Source organism: Electrophorus electricus, chromosome 26 (assembly GCF_041902795.1).
Source record: "Electrophorus electricus isolate QZ-2024a chromosome 26, ASM4190279v1, whole genome shotgun sequence".
Taxonomy (NCBI): domain Eukaryota; kingdom Metazoa; phylum Chordata; class Actinopteri; order Gymnotiformes; family Gymnotidae; genus Electrophorus; species Electrophorus electricus.
The window spans coordinates 12727501-12745000 of NC_137522.1; the positions used below are offsets into that span (position 1 = coordinate 12727501).

Consider the following 17500-nt stretch of genomic DNA (forward strand, 5'->3'; position numbering starts at 1 on the left):
ACATCAACATGCTGGAAGGCCTTTTCCAGTGGACATTTCCACCACATAGTGTAGTAGAAGGAGAATATGGCCCCACAATGTTTATGGGGAGAGGGGATGTCACTGTCCCATTCAGGTTGCAGGTTACCTTTGCAAACAAATGAAAATTAGATTGCTCATCTTGTCAAGACATACAGTAATATGCATATTGAAAATATTACCTTATTCAGAATACTGGATACATTTACACAATCCTTTGCATGGAAAGAGCTGATTTCTTCTGACTATTATCCCCCTTTATGATAACAAGTGTGATACCACACTGCAGGTTTAGGTTATTCTGATATTTTAACTTACTTTACCATTTATTGGTTCTTGTACTGGTGGTTTCAAATTGTTCATAGCACCTGGTGATAGGTGTTTGTAAATAGAGTTGAACATTTTGGACATGGCTCCTCACTTCTTCCTGCAATAGTTAGCGCCATGCCAGATTTAATACACCTAATTCAGGGAATCAAGGCAGATCTCCAAAGAAATGCAAGTGACTACTTTTCTGCTGTGTTTAGGATATACCACTCCTTCATTTCTTTCTTTCTTCCACACCTCCTTACACACAGACACCTATCTGTCTCACTGATCTTGTACACAAAATAATTTGCTCTATGTTTCTTGTTGACCACGCTAATGACAAGTGTATCTTAAAACACATTTGAAGCAGGGTTTAATTTTACCATCATGTGAACTTTTAAGTGTGGAGGACTATGCTAATGTGATGTGCATTGTTTTGTTTGGCCCTTTCGCCTACTTAAACTGACCTGGCAAAATATACATTTAGAATAGATATGGAAAGTAAGTCAACATCTTATGCTTTTGGTTATCTGATTCTGTGTTTTACTGTGAAGTGCCCAGCTACTGTATTACGTCATAAGATGAATTGAACATAATCATATTTGCATAACTGTTACTAATATTCTGTACCCTAAGGTTGCCGCCACTTATTTCTGGCTGAGCTAATACTGTTGCTTTTCTGCAAATTGTTTCCATGCCACATTGAATTAAAATGTGTTCTGAATACATGTATACATCATGACCATCTAATTGGTAACCAGTTATCTCCTTGATCTGCCCCAAAAATCTGAGACCCTGTACTACAGGTAAGGTCTGGAACCAAGCTAACCATATCTTTAGTTGTGCCAAAGGCCTATATTCAACCTACACCTCTACGGTCTTGGACTTCTGCAAGAACCACCTGTCTTCTGAATTCGTAACATTTTCGGAAAGCTCTTGTAAATGCTTATTTTGGGACAATTTTTTCAAAAACAGTTGAATACATTATGAAAACCCAGCAATACCATATCTGGACTATAGATTCAGTAGAAGACTTTCAGGTTTTGGGCCTTGGTCTGTGCAGCTAGAATTGGTGAGTAGTTCTTGGTCTCGGGGTAAAGAACAACACCAGATAGAAAGGAATTCATCAGTGTTACAGGAACTGGATTTCCTGTCTGTAGTGTTTTCTTCCTTTAACATGTGGAGCTGGACTGTAAAATAAATTAATAATAATTTTAAAAAAAAGATTTCTTACTGTCATTTTGTTCCATCATCCCTGTACAGTAATTGATTCTGCTGCAGAACTGAAAGCAGTAAGCGTGTTTATGATCAATTTATAGCAAATGTGAACTTAATTATTTGCAAAACTTCATGAAACAGTTAAAAGCCAGAGAAACCATTCTGGTGATACTCTGAGAGACCCGTGATGAATCCACTGGTGCATTTGGTCAATGGCTTGTGTATCAGTGTTTTTTTTTTTTTTTTTTTTTTTTTTTTTTTTTTGTGTGTGTGTGTGTGTGTGCGCGCATGTGTCTTGCTTCTTAAACATTTTTTAATGGCTAGCAGATCCAGAAAGGCTTGTATGCTAACCGTTTCCTTTCCAGTAATAACACAGCATGGTCATTCATAAATACGCTAACTAGCTGTGTACAAATGATTAACAGTCATCCGCATCATCAGTAATCCATGCAGTGCAACAGTATGAAGAACCTACTCGACAACGACAAAAATTCCGTTAGTATACCCTGTTCTTAATGCTGTTTTTTACTTAAAAGGTTCTGTTGTTCCTATTTTTGTATGAGTTGAATATTGTACATGTAGACCTACAACATAGAAAAACAATCCTGTCCATTTTCAGGAAAAGGTTCCAAGTTCGTTTGCGTCATATTTTCTAACTGTTGCCTTGGAAATGACGCTGAAACTGTAGTATTATTTGAACAGGAATTGTGCTTTTTTTCTTTTCGTCTCATACTGATTGTAGACAATTTACGTAAATTGTTCTTAAACACACAAAAAAAAGTAAATATTTTTAAACTTACCACATCTTTATGGTAAAATGTTGAGGCTCATTGTAATTTAAGAATGGCTTTCTAAATACATTGGATAGTTGACTGACTGTAACCATGTACGTTTTTTTTTTTTCTGCTGTTCAGGTTATAGTCCCCCAGGGATGTGGGCATTGGAGAGATGTACAGATTCTGTAAGATTTCTGTAGTCCAAATCTGGTCTTTATCTGATTGCCTGAGGTCTCCAGTGGGGTAGGTCACACCATCAGTAACCTCCCCACATATTGGACACTAGGTTAGAGTCAGGCTTACACAATATAGAAAACAAATATCTCTGTTAGGACATAGAAAGATTCTGTAAAGGCTATGGCAGGATATTGGCAAAATATGTCATTTTATATTAGGATGCTTGGACATTTTTACACAATTAGGTAAGTTTTATTAAAATAACAGCAACAACAAATTGCATAATTTAACAGAATAATTGTATAAGGTTAGTAAGCAGACCCTAATCAGCTGTTGTTTAACATAACCTTTCTGCCAAATACAAACTTTGTGAGAAAATATTGCTGATATTCTAGTGAAATTACAAAATGTGCTGAGCTACTGCTTTCAGCAGGGATCTACCCAAGAAGACGTCTATAAAAAGAAATTACATAAATCTTTTAAAATTGAACAACAAAATATTTCTGTGACAATAAAAAAATTGTGAAAATGTTAACAGCTAAATGTAAATTATGGAACTGATCTGATTGTAGACAATTTACGTAAATTGTTCTTAAACACACAAAAAAATGTAAATATTTTTAAACTTACCACATCTTTATGGTAAAATGTTGAGGCTCATTGTCAGCCTAGGTAGAAAAATCTTTGTAAGAGACAAATTACAGAACTCTTTTATGGCAATAGAAAATTTAGGAAAATGTTATTTAATTGTTATTAAATGTTTCTATCAGGAATGTAGATTACACAATCTTTATGCATAACAATAAAATGTAAATCAATCACTTGACAAGCTATTTGCATATTGTACTTCTTACAACATGCTCTTTCATGCTGGCTAAGTTTAATAACATTTATGTAATGTTAATAAAGATGAATACAACTCTAGTCATGTTTCTGTGACTTCATTGCAGGGTGATAATCAAGGAGAGAATCATCATCCTTCCTCAAACACTTTAGTAAGTTTATCAACATTTATGTAATTTTAAAGACTGAACCTTTACACAATTGTAATATAAGATTAAAAAGACATTTTCTAATTTTCTTGTAGCTTCACTGAAGTTAATTTGACAATGTTTCCTCAGAGAAAAGAAACACAGAGCAAGGATTGTATTTCCAGTAGTCAACCTCAGGTACGTACATAACGCACCAATAAATCCTCTCAGTATTGTGTCCTCTAGAGGAGTTGTTTGTTTCCCTATCTTAAGTGCCCCAAACCTATATATTAATTTTTCTATTAACTTTGCTGTTAATATAAATATAAATATTACAGAAACCTTCTAGTTTTCCCCAAAGCAATTACATCATTTTAAATAAAAATGTTGTAATTATTAAGGGAAAATTATTTTTTTTAATTATGTGATTTTGTAATTATGTAATATTGATATATATTGGGAGGATGCAGATTGTCTGACCTGCCCCACTGAAGACCTCTGGAGCTCAGATAAAGATGCCATGAGCTTTCACATTTTTACTCAAAGTGAGTGAGTAGCTGAACTAGTAGTTGTCATTTCTCTGCACATACTGTTTGAGCCCATCTCAAGTACATCGGCAGAGGCCACAGGCAGCTTTTTAAGATGAAGAAAGGTAATCAAAGAGAGTCACTGAAACACAATGATATGTACATAAATGTTCTTTACTAAATATTAGTTGATACAACTAATTTCCCAAATATTTAAAGTATGGCAAGTGATATTCTGAATGGCCATGTGATGTTTCACATTTTCAAGCTTCGTATACGAAGTAAAGACAGAAAAGTTATTAAATATAATTTGATATGTGAGGAAAATGTCAACATTCATGAATAGTGATTCATACAGTGAAAATTCATAATACATAACTATAGTGTTAAGTGCTATTCTTAATGACCATTCATCCTTTTCTCTTCACATACTACTTGAGTCCACATCAAGAAACTCAAGTTGGACAGCAGAAGTTTGATTAGAATAGCAGAGAACCCACCTCTTGGAACTCAGTGCAGTGTGCAAGAAAGCTGAGGCTGTGAAGACCAAAGAAAGGTACTCAAAGTTATTCAGTGCAATATAATATGTATGGAAAATATGTTTATGAATAATGGTGATTAATGCTATGAATTTTCACACATTGAAAACATCATATTCTCTCTTCATATATGGTTTGAGTCAGCCTCTAATACAGCAAACAACAACAACCAGAAAGCTCTAGAAGTCCAAAGTTTTTTAATCAGTACCACTGAATAAAGTAAGATGTTTGAAGAACATATGGCCATTGTTGAATTATATAAACTAAATAAATAAATGTCCATTCAGCATAGCACACAATATACTTTGTCATTTTCTCTTCACATACTCTTGAAGTCCAACTCCAGAAACGTAGTGGGCAAGGAGAAACCTTGAGAAGGCAAAACAAAGGTAATCAGAATGTCATCATGGCAACAACAAGGGTTTGTCTTCAGCCCGCCCTTCAACATGGTCAGCCCCTTACATTGAATTTGGAGATCATGGGACCTTATAAATGATTATTGTTAAAAAAAAAAAAAATGTATTCAGGTTAGCTACTACATAGGATTTTCAGCACATTCTGCGTGTTCCTATTTTTGCTAGGCCACCTGCTCCAGAATACCCGAAATGCGGAACTGTTATGCCTTGCTCCGGCGAAGGAGGAAGCTTTTCCTTGTAACGCACATGTATTGGATTCTGGTTTGTTTACCAGCTAACTCAGCATCAGGCTAGCTTGCTGGTTTTTTGAAGAATGAAAGAGGAAGAAAGAAAGTTTCGCTTCTTTAAAATCAAAACGCAAAAATGCCTATCACTTAGTTTATTTTGACACACCAGTATGCCATAATTACATATCTGACGTTCGTCAAAGACATCAGATTTACGCAGTAGCGTTAAGTTACCTTGTGATTAGCTATCTATATACCCTAGCTATCTACCATAATACCATCAGATGTGTCAGGTGTTTCCTGTATTTATCATGGACACCTCAGATAGAGTAGGTGCTGATCCTGATACCGTTAGTGAGGATAAGGAACGTTTGGGCAAAGAGTAGATAATTCTACACAGCTATCATAGAGTCCCTCCTCACATCATCCATCACCATCTGGTTTGGTTCCTCCACCTTACAAGAACGAGCCAAATTCCAGCGCAGGACAGCGCAGAGGATGATTGGATGTAGTCTCCCAAAGCTTCAGGATGCTACAACAACATGGTGATGAAGCATGCTGCCTTATTTAAATAACTTTTAAAGGTCTGTTGTCAGTTCTGTTTAATTTGTTAGATTTTTGTGTGCACTCACCAAGACAAATTCCTTGTATGGAAAATATTCTTGGTGAAATAAAGTTTCTGATTCTGAGCTATATAGCTAACTGAACTGTTACTGATCATGGAGTTTGTTGATGTGATTTTAGGTAGGACTGCTTGTTAACAGATGATAAAGTGGATTTTGGTGAGCATGTTCCAATCACCAAACTGTTCAGTGCCTGATTTGAACCCTTTTCCTGAGCATACTATTGTGCACACAAACAGTATATATTTGAACACATTGCTGCTTTTACATTTATGCAATTTAATGGACACTTTTTTCCAAAGCAACTTAAAAATATGACTAAGAATGAGTTAAAAGGTGTCTGTGCTGTTAGTATTATTTGATATAGCTTTGATATGCAGTAGGCCTGTATAAATATCACTTTTTCACAGTTTTTTACTTACCGCAGGTGTATTCAATCAGCTAAGGCTTTTCTGGACATTTCCTTTAATAGTTTTACACTAGTCTCACATGGTAACTTTATGAGGGCAGCTAACTTGCATAATTGGAATCATTTTCCTCCTTTGAAGGCAAAATTGTACCAGAAAGCTGGAAGAAATGTGGACAAAAATGTATTCCATTATAAACATACATTTCTAAATACAGACTATCCATGCTATTTTACAAAATACAATATTTACAAATTATTATTTGTAAATATAAATAGTATTATGTATATTAATTATTCTAAATAATATCATTGATGCATGTAGTTATTTACAAAAGGTTCTGGATTGTTAGATAAATTATCCTTGTAGCTCCAGTGAAAACCAAATGCAGTAAACATCAGACACCATAGAATTATTATTCTAAATAATTGGAAAGCTGTGGGGTTTTTTCCTGAATCATTTTTTAAGGGCACTAGTGTCATTGTACAAAACCAAGTTTAGCTTTTATTTAGCTTGTATTGCTTCCTAACTCATAAGAGCCACATAAAGCTCATGCTTTGAATATGGCATGGTCCACCTTGATAAAACAACTTTTCATATTTCCCTTAAGAGATCATGCAAAAATACAGTGCCATTAAAAAGCGCTTAGAAAAGGGGAAGGATAAACAAAGGAGTATGAACAGAGAGATTCAAGCCATCAAGGAGGAGCTGAACAACATTTCCAGTGGTGTGTACCCCCCAGTGTATCCCCCAGTGTACCCCAGTTCACCCCCAGTGTATCCCCAGTGTACCACAGTGCATCCACTACCCAGCCAACAGCCCCACTTTAACACACTTTTGGATCTATTTCTTTTCATTTAGATGATATTACTGCTGTTCTGAACCAAACTAAGGATGCTGTCCAGGCTGCCAACAGCATAGTGAACTTTATCATAGCACGACTGGAGAATATAAGTAAGGGGTTGGACAAGATGACAGTTTCCAGTGGCGATTCAGATGTGCACAGTATACTCAGCCATGTCAACAAAACATGTAAGCTTCTTCACCTGCTGCACGGATGGAGGGATTGGCGGACAATAATGATTTTATTGTAACAAAATAAAGGCATAGTTTTTCCAGGTCTTAGTGTAGGAGTCAGGCCAGCAAAAGAGAATTCGGTGCTGGCTTTCTTTCATAATGCCTTAAAGGTCCATGCCCATCCTTAGCTAGAATTAGCACATATTGATATGACCACCTATGTGCTGTGTATTCAAAGAAGTGCTAAGGAAACTTGCTCTAAGGAGTGCATTTGTTGACATGCTTCTTGTCAGTGAAGGAGCTTAACAAACTCCTCCCCTTGCTGCCTGATACTCTGGCTGAGGTGGAGGGTCACAGCACAACCCACATGTCCAACAGTATCACAAGGATCAAAGACATGATCAAGGAGAGCAGGGACATGGTCAACAGTGTAAGTGCTGAAGAACACTAGGGGAGCTTCCCCAGCATGGTTTAGCTCTTCTCACCCTGACTCACTGTCTGCAAAAGCAAAATCCAAGATATCTTTTGGACTGATTTCCCAGACCCAGGGATTCCAGTGACAAATTGCCATTGACATTTCAACTATTCAATATTTATAATTTTAAATATTTACTTATTGACTTTTCACATTCTAGAACATTTTAAAAGCATTATCTAATCTTCCCGACTTTTGTTATTGTTTGGGCATATGGCATTTGTGCCTTGTGCCTCCAGATCAGGGGTCCCATGTTATTCTCTGGTGATAGCCACATAGAGCTTCGCTCTCCTACAAACTTGGAAGACCTCCGTGCCTTCACAGCCTTCAATCTTATGCTTCGCCGGCCCTCAGTAGATCCTCCACATGGGGACAGCCGCAGATGGCACCAAAGTAGGGCAGAGGAAGACAATCTGTTTGTCCTTTACCTGGGAAATAAGAATGTAAGGAGGCTGCATTTTCTTTTTGTGTGGGAACTAGATGAACCGTGAATAATTGTATTAATTCTAATCTGCAGCAGCACACTTGCACAATTCCTGTATTCATAGATGGTTTCATTGGTGGTACAGTTTAATGGTTTGTTATTGTTTTATTGAAAAGGGCACTGGCTTTATACAGAATGTGTTGCTGTCACTTATAGCCAGTGCATTATGTTACCTGTCCACATACAGTCACAAAGTGATTATGTTGGCATGGTGGTCAGAGACAGTGTGCTGTATTGTGTCTACAAACTGGGAGGTGTATTCCATGAGATAGAGACTCGAAGAATCATCGAGTCCAGATTTAACAGCACCTTCATGGACAGAGTGGACTTCCGCAGGTAAGAGCAATATTGTTGTTTATCTTGACTGACATTTAATTTACATTTACACTTTTCTGCAAAGCGACTTACATTTATGACTGAGTACAACTTGAGCAATTGAGGGTTAAGGGTCTTGCTCAGGGGCCCAACAGTGGTGTGGCTTGAACCAGCAACCTTCCAAGTCAAGTACGTTAACCACTGAGCTACGGAAATGGAAAAGAGGTATTGTTGGTTGTGTGCACATTATTATGCTCAGGAAAAGGGTTCAGATCCACCACTGAACAGTTTTGTGTTTAATTTTCCTTAATGAAACACATCTTAGTCCAGTTCTGAGTAAATGTCCAAGCCAGTCACCAGCTGGTCACTATTAGGCAAACACTGACCTCTGCTGGACACAATAAAAGTCCCTCTTAATATTTTATATTTGCCATTGATTTACTTTCTTTGATGGTTGTCCCTAAACATCTGACTCTGGTGTGCACTATTTTTAATTAAGTTTAATTCATATGCAAGAAACATTGCTTAAAAGCAGCTGTAAAGGACCCCAGGTTTAGATATCGTATTGAGCAAGATGAAACTACTTTTGTGGGATAAAGAAGAATCCTTGGCAGAAGCAAGAATCCAAAAGGAATTCTTCCACCTTGGGTGATATTGGATAGCAGCATTAATAAACCAATCAGAATAGATCAGATCCTGGAGACATTTAAGTGGTTTCCTTTCTCTGACTAATTGTAATCATCAGAAGACCCAGCAGAAATTTAGATCAAAATATACAACATCATAATATATTCCTTTTTGTACGAAGTTTCATTGGTAAAACATTGTAATGCTAAATCTCACATATTGATAGTATTACAAGGTTCAAAGTGTTATTAATACACTAGCAATGACAAAGTATACCACAGTCCAGGTATGACATTCAAAAGACCAACAGGCTTACCAAAAGGGACTACAGAGATAGAGTGAAGGCCACCTACCTCAACTCTGAGCTCGGGCATGTTTGGAACAGATTACGCACGATCACTGACTACAGAGGTTCCTCACATGCATATCTGCCAGAGTGGAAGGCACCTTCTAAGGCAGCAGAATGAAGTAGAAACACAAACAGCAATGGTACCAAATTCTAAACAGAGGCAAAAGAATCACATGTTAATTGTTAAGTTCCATGTTGGTAGGGTGATGATTAACTTGTGTTGTGTGTCTCATGTGAGTCCTGTTAGTCTGTTTTTGCTGCTATCCCAGTTCAGCCCTGTCAAAGACTGCTTGATTGTTATTGTTCAGTTAAGGTCAACTGAATGGAGCATGTCTGTGTATACCAACATGCGTTTCTTCCTTGAGATGAATAGGACCTTGCGTTTGTTAATAGGCGTTTTGCTGTCAGAACAAAGGGTGCGTACAAGTAACATATGAAAGCAAATCAAGAAAAGGAGTGGATAAGTCAGAGGAGTGATAACAGTGGGTCAGTGTGTGTGTGTTACATTACTGAGCTGACACTTGTGAGGGAGGCACACCTATGTAGTGGCAAGGACAGTATTGTGCACTGCAGTAGCTCTACCCCAGTATGGGCCAGCCCTTCATTAGCCAGTGCCATAATCCAGAGTTGCTCTCCTTCCTTTGTTTGCAAGCAATTAATTTGCATTGGATTTGTTTTGGCCAGGCCTGACTGTCCTTCCATTTGTTGTAGGCATGACCGAACAGGAGGACTTGTCATGACGTCTGGTACCTGCTCGCCCACTGCCGACATCACCCATCAACTCACACCCTCCTACTATCGCCTTCGGCTCTGCCTCTTTACGCTTGCCTTGCCTTTCTCTTCTCATCCTTTGGGAGAAATGCAACCAAAGCCACATGTGCAGTGTCACAGCAGAACATGATGCAATTCTCCATTCCTCAGTGGAAAGCCACTGAACGTGTTCACCAGCACCACCAGGTCATCTGAATCAATTTATTGGGCCCCTTGTTATCCAGTCCTCATAGATGAACATGCATTTGATTTCTAACATCTATCAGCCATGCACTAGAGATTCCTAATCAACAGAACACGAGGAAAGCCTAGTAAATAGTGTCCTTTTAATGAGCCAGAGTTTAAAGGCTTTTCTCCCATTTAACACATTTACAAACAAAAATGGCCTCTCTAAATTTCATGTCCCAAAAGTGGTAACAAGCAACAAATGACAAATTAAGAAAGCAGCATGTGGAAATGTATGAGGAGCAGTAGTGAATAATGATGATGGAACCATCGGCTGACCCATTTGAAACATACCGAACAAAGCATAAGGCCTAAATTGTGATTCGGCAGTGACTTAGAGGGACAAGTACTCATTTTACCATCCTACAATAAGAGTAATAGCTGAACACAGGGAATAAAATGAGGTCCTGGAGGGTTTTACATACTGATGTACCTTTTAGCTTCATTCAAGACTATATTATAAAACAAATGACCCTTAAAGAAGTATCTAAACATATGTGCAATGCTGTTTACTTTACAGGAAGAATTTACTTTACTGGAAGCACCCCGCTGATGAAATGAAGAACCTTTCCATTTCGTAGGTTTGCCTCAGAAGATCTGATGTAGGAGACATATAATATGAGCTTTATACTTCAAACAGTAAGCTTTCTTATACGTCCAGGATTGTTGGAGACACAGAGCCCTACACTAAACTTGGCTGTAAAGGTTTCTGCATTGGCAACCTGAAGAAACTCTCTCGCAATATCATATTTTCCTATGACCTCCACCTAGTTTGTAATGGCATGATTGGAGAGGTGAGAGAGCAGCATTGTGCAGCTTTGCTCATGTGTCACTGTCTTTTGATGTTCTTAGCCTAGAGTATCAGATTTTTGTCTACATAATTACAAAAGTACATATGTAGCAAGGTTCCTTAATGAGTTCCTAATCTTATGAAAAGATCATTACTCAGATGAAAAGGCATGTGTTACGCATGCAGTGCGCTCTTGGTCCAGTCTGGGATTTTGGACTTTCTGTGCACCTGGTTACTGGATCTGCCCTACTTTAAGTGATTTCTGTGGCCCATATAAGGATCCTGCTGGAAGAAGGTGGTTGTTTGCCCATGCTCATACTAGAGTCGGCAGAACAGTGTGTGAGTTGTGGGTTTGGTTTTTAATGTTCTTGGCTGTGCTCACCTTGTCTTGTGATGTCCCCAGTCATCTTGTGTAGGTGTAGATCTGTACGTGAGCATTCACTGTCTTCTGTTTATCATTGTGATCCCTGTGATAGACTAAAGTGTATGTTCTAGTGTATGTTTATGTATATAGTGACTGATTGTAGGAAGTGGTGCCTGTTTGTTTGGGGTTATTGTCTGTTTATTGTCAGGGAGTTGGTGTAAGATTTGTTTGAAGCTGACCGTAGCCTGGGCGTAACTTTGGACAACTGGTTGTCATTCTCAACTCATGTTTCTAATCTAACCCGGTCTTGCAGATTCCTCCTGTGTAACATACGAAGGATTCGACCCTTTCTTTCGCAGGAAGCTACCCAGGTGCTTGTGCAGTCTCTTGTGATCTCAAAGCTGGACTACTGCAACTTGCTACTTGCTGGTCTTCCTCTAAGAGCCATCAAACCTCTACAACTTGTCCAGAACGCAGCAGCACAACTGGTCTTCAATCTTCCGAAGTTCACATGTTACTCCACTGCTGCACTCCCTTCATTGGCTCCCTGTAGCTGCACGCATCAGATTTAAAACCTTGATGCTTGCCTACAAAGTGGACAAGCCCCTTCATACATGAGGTCAACGGTCAAAGCCCGATCCGTCCCTCAAGTACTACGAACCTCAAATACGGCTCAGCATGATGCTTCAGGTCTCATGGACGACAAGCATCGAGACTATTTTCTGTCCTGGCTCCAAGATTGTGGAATGAACTCCCACTTGCTGTCTGGACAGCAGAGTCCCTTGCAGTCTTCAAACGCAGACTGAAGACCCATCTATTTGCAGAATATTTAAAGGACAACTGACACTGCTCCCTTATTGACTGCCTGAATTTAGTACTTATTGTAGGGCACTGTTTATATTTTTTTTTAACAAACTCTAGCACTTATTGTTTATAGCACTTATCATTGTTTAAGATAGACCTTATGTATTTTGCACTTCTAGGTATCAGCATTCATCCCTGTATTCTACAGTATTCTAGTTCATTGGTATGTTTAATTCTAACCTACTATACTGTACTTGGATATATTCTATAAGTAAATGACAAAGCACTTTTGTAAGTCTGCTAAATGCCATAAATGTAAATGTAAATTTGTATTTTATTTTTGTCCTGTGAAGTGTAGTTGGTTGTGGTATTTCTTTTGTAGTGTGGAATTTGTTTATGTTGGCATTCAGCCACTCCTGAACTTAATTATTGTTTGTGTATATTGAATTAAGAATGGTGAACACAAAGTTTCACCTCATCTACCAATCCAGTGTCTAGTCATTCGACATGCCATCCAACTACCAGTCTTATCACATTCTTGTTATGACCTCAATGCCTGGATAGGGTTGTAACACATCTAAGATGGAAAACATGTTTATGGGCAGATTCTAATGCACAAATTCTAATATGCAGATTGCTAATTCAGAATTTTTATTTTATTTTTTTCTTTTAAGGTGGTCTGTAAAAGAGCAGATATAGTCATTGGTTCTCTGGCTATGAATGAGGAGCGCTTTGAAATCGTTGACCTCTCTGTGACCTTTGGGGAGACAAGGATCAGTGTGATGGTGTCCAGGAGCAATGGAACAGTCTATCCCTCAGCCTTTCTCTGTATGAGGCCTGGAAGTCTGGTTGTAGTATTATTTAAAGGCTCAAATGTGACGAATTGTGCCCAGACCCAGAGCTACGTTGCTGAACATGAACGTGTCACCTCTTGGGCTTGGAAATCTGGTTGTAGTATTATTTAAAGGGTCAAACTGTATGGTCTGCCCAATCCCAGAGCTACTTTGCTGGGCATGACAGTGTGACCTCTTGGGCTGGGAAATCTGGTTGTAATATTATTTAAAGGCACGAAGTCCACGAAGTATGCCAAGGCCCAGAGCTATTTTGCTGGGTATGATTCTGTGACCTCTTGGGTCTGGAAATGTGGTGCTTTGAATGATTTAAAGAGTGAAATGGTCTGAAGTGTGCCCAGGTTTAAAGCAACCTTGCTGGGCATGACTGTTTGACCTCTTGGGCCAGGAAGTCTGTTTCTAGTTTTATTTAAACGGTCAAACTGTGCCCTGTAAACCGCATTGTGCCCTTCTGCGAAGAGCAAAGATGGTAAGGAAATCTCACAATTAATATCGCGATATGTCATCAGCTTGGCAAATGTCACATCCGGGTCACCCCAACACCATCTCAGCCTGCAGATGGCGTAAGTTTACACGACGGATTCTTTTATTCTCTTCAACGACAAAACTCAGGTCTGTACATCAAAAATATGGCTGATTAAAATGCACGTAAATTAAATTTAGGGTCAATAAAATGCATATGAATTGATGTTTTGACTGATAAGTAGTTTTATTTGACTCAAGTTTAATCAACTTATCTTTCAACTTTATCCATTTTTATTACTTGCCTTATTTATCGTTTATTTGAAGTTTGCGGGCGCAACGTTCTGATTGACATTTTTGCCTCGAGAGGCGGAAGTAACGAAAATTGCTTGGGTTAAACCATTGATTAATTAATGAATGTTATTGGATAAACAAGGCAACTGAAACAGTTACTAACGTTAAGTGATAAAAGAGTCCGGTAACACAAACGGCTTGAGTTAAACGTTAAATGACGTGACACAAAGTTATTCAAATTATTTCATTATATACCACTGTAGTATTTAGTTCACATGCATTTGTTGTTTACACCCTCATAGAAACTCCCCTGGTCATGAATGATCAAACTTGATATTTGATTTTTAAAAATATATCAAATCAAGACTGTTTTAATCCTTTCTTTTCCAGATAACTATCACTTACATTTTCAATTCACAAGCATTTTTTCATGACCAGCTTAAATTTTCATGGATTTTTATCAGCTTCGATTTCATCATTTAGAATTTGCTACTTCCTCCACTCATGTGCCTGAAATGTTACTAAACCGTGTTGTAAATTAGTAGATTCATTCCTGTTTGAGGAATTCTGGCTTGTGTTTATTGTCTGTGGGCAGAAAGGCTTTCCTAGATGCCAACTGGCAAAATGTTCCAAGATTTCTAAGAAATTATTGAACTTCCCTAAAAAAAACACACACAAAAAAAACAAATAAGTAAGCTGAGAGAAGTAAAACGAAAGCTATAAATACAACTTGACAGTTTTCAGCAGCAGGCGAATTTGTACGGTTACTGAGCTGCCAGCTAGCTAGCTAGCTAGCTACCGGAAGCACTTTTAACAGTGCAAAGTCAGTAGCTAGCTAGCTAGCTAGCTAGGTAGCTTGGTAATGGCTTTGCACTGTTAACCGTGCAGCCGGTAACTAGCTGTATCTACTGGTTTAAATGCTTGCGGTTTAAATGCTTGGTGGACATTTGATTGTATGGTTTACTGAGCTGAAAGCTAGCTAGCTACTTTACTGGGTATGATTCTGTGACCTCCTGGGCTTGGAGGTCTGTTTCTAGTTTTGGTTAAAGGGTCAAACTGCATGGTCTGCCCAGGCCCAGAGCTCCTTTGCTGGGCATGACTGTGTGACCTGGTGGGCCTGGAAGTCTGGTTGTAGTATGATTTAAAGGGTCAAATGGTCTCCATTGTGTGTCCAGGTTTAAGGCTACTTTGCTGGGCATGTGATTTAGAGAGCGTTGGAAGTCTGGATCCTGTATTATTTAAAGGCTCAAATCACAAGAAAGTGTGCCCAGGGACGAAGCCACTTTGCCCTGCATGGTCGATGTGACACGGTGGGCCTGGAAGTATGGTTTTCCCCCATCTATCCATTCACTTGAAGGGGGTCAAAGTGCCCGAATTGTGCCCAGGCACGGAGCTAGGTCGCCGGTCATCAGCACGTGCGCACTTAGACCCTTGAAAACGTGAGCCCCAGGGGCCGCGCGGCATCGAATGTGCCACGAGAACTGGACCCATCGGGTACGGAAGCCTTTCCGTCACGTGCTCGTTATCCACTCCAGCCTGCGAATTTAAAACCGACGTGCATTTTATTCTTTTCCCCTTTTATCCTTTCATATCTCTCCGCTACTTTGGAGAAGAGAGACCTCTGTATATATACTATATACTGTTTATGTAGTACCTGGTTTAACACTATACCCTCAGCTTACTCTAGGCTGCAGATGTGAAGAAATTAAACAGAATGTGTATATGTGCGCACCTGTGTGTGTGTGTGTGTGTGTGTGTGTGTGTGTGTGTGTGTGTGTGTGTGTGTGGAGAAGCATGTTCTGGTTCTCCTGCAGCAGAATGCAGCACTAATTGCCAGGAAAGACCTGCATGTCGCCAAGTCCAGGTCTCTACACCTCTGCACTGTTTCACTCACACGTCATCATGTGGTATGAGCAGGACTAGGACCTTTAAGGGAGACTCCTTTAAACCTTTAAGGGACTAACCCAGTACTTGTTTTCTTCATATCGCTGGGTTTGTCACCTTTCATCACAAGAATCTGTAGCACTCAATCTGGTAAAACTATGCACTCTCTATGTATACTATATACTCTGTACCTGTCAAGTTGAAATCAGCTCATAATCAAACTCATAAACGTATATATCAACTTATGCTAGTGTATCTACAGATGTGAAGAAATTAAACAGCATCTGTATGTCTGTACGTGTGCCCGTGTGTGTGCGTGTGCATGTGTGTGCGCGTTGTCATCAGGCCCAGAAGAACGTGCTGTTGGAGAAGCGTGTTCAGGTCCTCTAGTAACAGAATAGCACCAGACTGAGAGGATAGGCCTGCATCTCGCCAAGTCCAGGTCTCTACACCTATGCACTGTTTCACTCACACATCAGCATGTGGGATGAGCAGGACTAAGACCTGCAAGGGATTTAACCTTTAAGAGAGAATCTGTTCAGAACATCCTAAAACATTTTAGGAAAGTTCTTGAGGGCTATGGTCGTGTTATTCAAATGAGTTGATGAAAGTTTGTAAGGGTTACATTAGGGTTGATCGAATGAGATCATTCCATATGACCTCTGTAAGGCTTCATATAATAAGTGCGGTTAGCCTCACAGATGTACTACATCTGTAGCCTTTAACAGCGGGCTACGCTTCACACCACGTCTCTTCTGCCCTCAGGCGGTTGGCGGAGGAGATGCCTAACCTGCAGGAGTACCTGGAGAAAGAGAACATCGAAAAGAAGCTTCTGAGCCAAACCAGTGAGGAGCTGCTCTGTAAGTAAAATATAAATATCTGTATAATATGTAAATAAAAGGTAGATGTGGTTGTATAGTGTAGTCGTTTGATTATAAATAATCTCATAATAATCTTATCCACAAATTCTTATACATTTACATAGTAACATTCACTCATATACTCAAATTCCATATGATCCATAGAAAACATCCACTTCATCTATTTTATAGTTTTTTCCTGATCGATAATACAAAAAAGAAAAAGAAAAAAAGAAAAAAAAAGATGAACAGCACCCTCTAGCGATGAACCTCAATTATTTCAAGATAACTGTAAAACATGGCTAGGTTAAATCGGCATTAAAACAAAAAAATGCTCAGATTAACTTGTGTCTCGTGGCACGCAGCTGAGTTTAAAATTAAACACAATGAAATCAAATTAAATTGACCCAGCTGCGACAGGCTCAGCAACCACATTTAATTTCACCGATTGGTCAGTTAGCCAGGCTAAACAAAACAGGCTATTGTTAGAAATTCTGCACATGTGCTTCACTTAGCTTCACATCTCACACTGCTAATAATTATAAGATAACGTATCCACGTTCGTAATAACGTGGTGAAATCTGCCAAAAATGGTCAATATGTCTGTGTGTCTTTCTGTTTGTCTCTCTCTCTCTGTGTGTGTGTGTGTGTGTGTGTGTGTGTGTGTGTGTGTGTGTGTGTGTGTGTGTGTTATACCAGCCCATAGAGCAGGACATGAGT

At 38.9% G+C, this 17500-nt stretch overlaps 2 protein-coding genes and 2 long non-coding RNA genes across 12 annotated transcripts in view; 2 read left to right on the forward strand and 2 right to left on the reverse strand.

Moving 5' to 3' along the window:
- Positions 1-1541, forward strand: part of ttc39c (tetratricopeptide repeat domain 39C) — a 12205-nt gene extending 10664 nt beyond the window's left edge. For all 3 annotated transcript variants that reach the window (XM_027005420.3, XM_081708347.1, XM_081708349.1), the window contains one exon: positions 1-1541. This exon is cut by the window's left edge and continues 923 nt beyond it. The gene's annotated coding sequence lies outside the window, so the exon portion shown is untranslated.
- The window catches only part of LOC145653852 (uncharacterized), a 2577-nt gene extending 10 nt beyond the window's left edge, over positions 1-2567 (reverse strand). The window contains exons 1-3 of the long non-coding RNA XR_014120083.1: positions 2346-2567; positions 1562-1610; positions 1-127 (exon numbers count right to left, since the gene is read on the reverse strand). The exon at positions 1-127 is cut by the window's left edge and continues 10 nt beyond it. This is a non-coding gene — a long non-coding RNA (uncharacterized LOC145653852). The remainder of the gene's footprint in view (positions 128-1561; positions 1611-2345) is intronic.
- A 136-nt stretch (positions 2568-2703) lies between these two features.
- Positions 2704-5121, reverse strand: LOC145653851 (uncharacterized). Of its 3 annotated transcripts, XR_014120081.1 has the most exons (6): positions 4998-5121; positions 4863-4904; positions 4497-4533; positions 3950-4102; positions 3129-3166; positions 2704-2951 (listed from the first exon to the last, which is right to left on the reverse strand). It is a non-coding gene; the product is annotated as an uncharacterized LOC145653851 (long non-coding RNA). The 3 variants fall into 3 exon arrangements; XR_014120082.1 differs by lacking the exon at positions 4998-5121 and having other exon boundaries at positions 4840-4924; XR_014120080.1 differs by lacking the exon at positions 4998-5121 and having other exon boundaries at positions 4863-4923.
- On the forward strand, positions 3935-13968 carry LOC118240844 (uncharacterized). Of its 5 annotated transcripts, XR_014120079.1 has the most exons (7): positions 3935-4014; positions 4437-4552; positions 4680-4754; positions 4871-4924; positions 5117-5723; positions 10187-10221; positions 10992-13968. XR_014120079.1 is itself a non-coding variant. In XM_081708350.1 (6 exons), exons 1-3 carry the CDS (start codon positions 6824-6826, stop codon positions 7674-7676), a joined length of 441 nt encoding a protein of 146 aa, XP_081564476.1. In that variant the 5' UTR covers positions 5773-6823; the 3' UTR covers positions 7677-8520; positions 10187-10432; positions 10992-11110; positions 11985-13968. The 5 variants fall into 5 exon arrangements, 1 of the variants encoding a protein (XP_081564476.1); XR_014120078.1 differs by having other exon boundaries at positions 5117-5762; positions 10187-13968; XR_014120076.1 differs by having other exon boundaries at positions 10187-13968.
- Positions 13969-17500: the final 3532 nt, after the last annotated feature.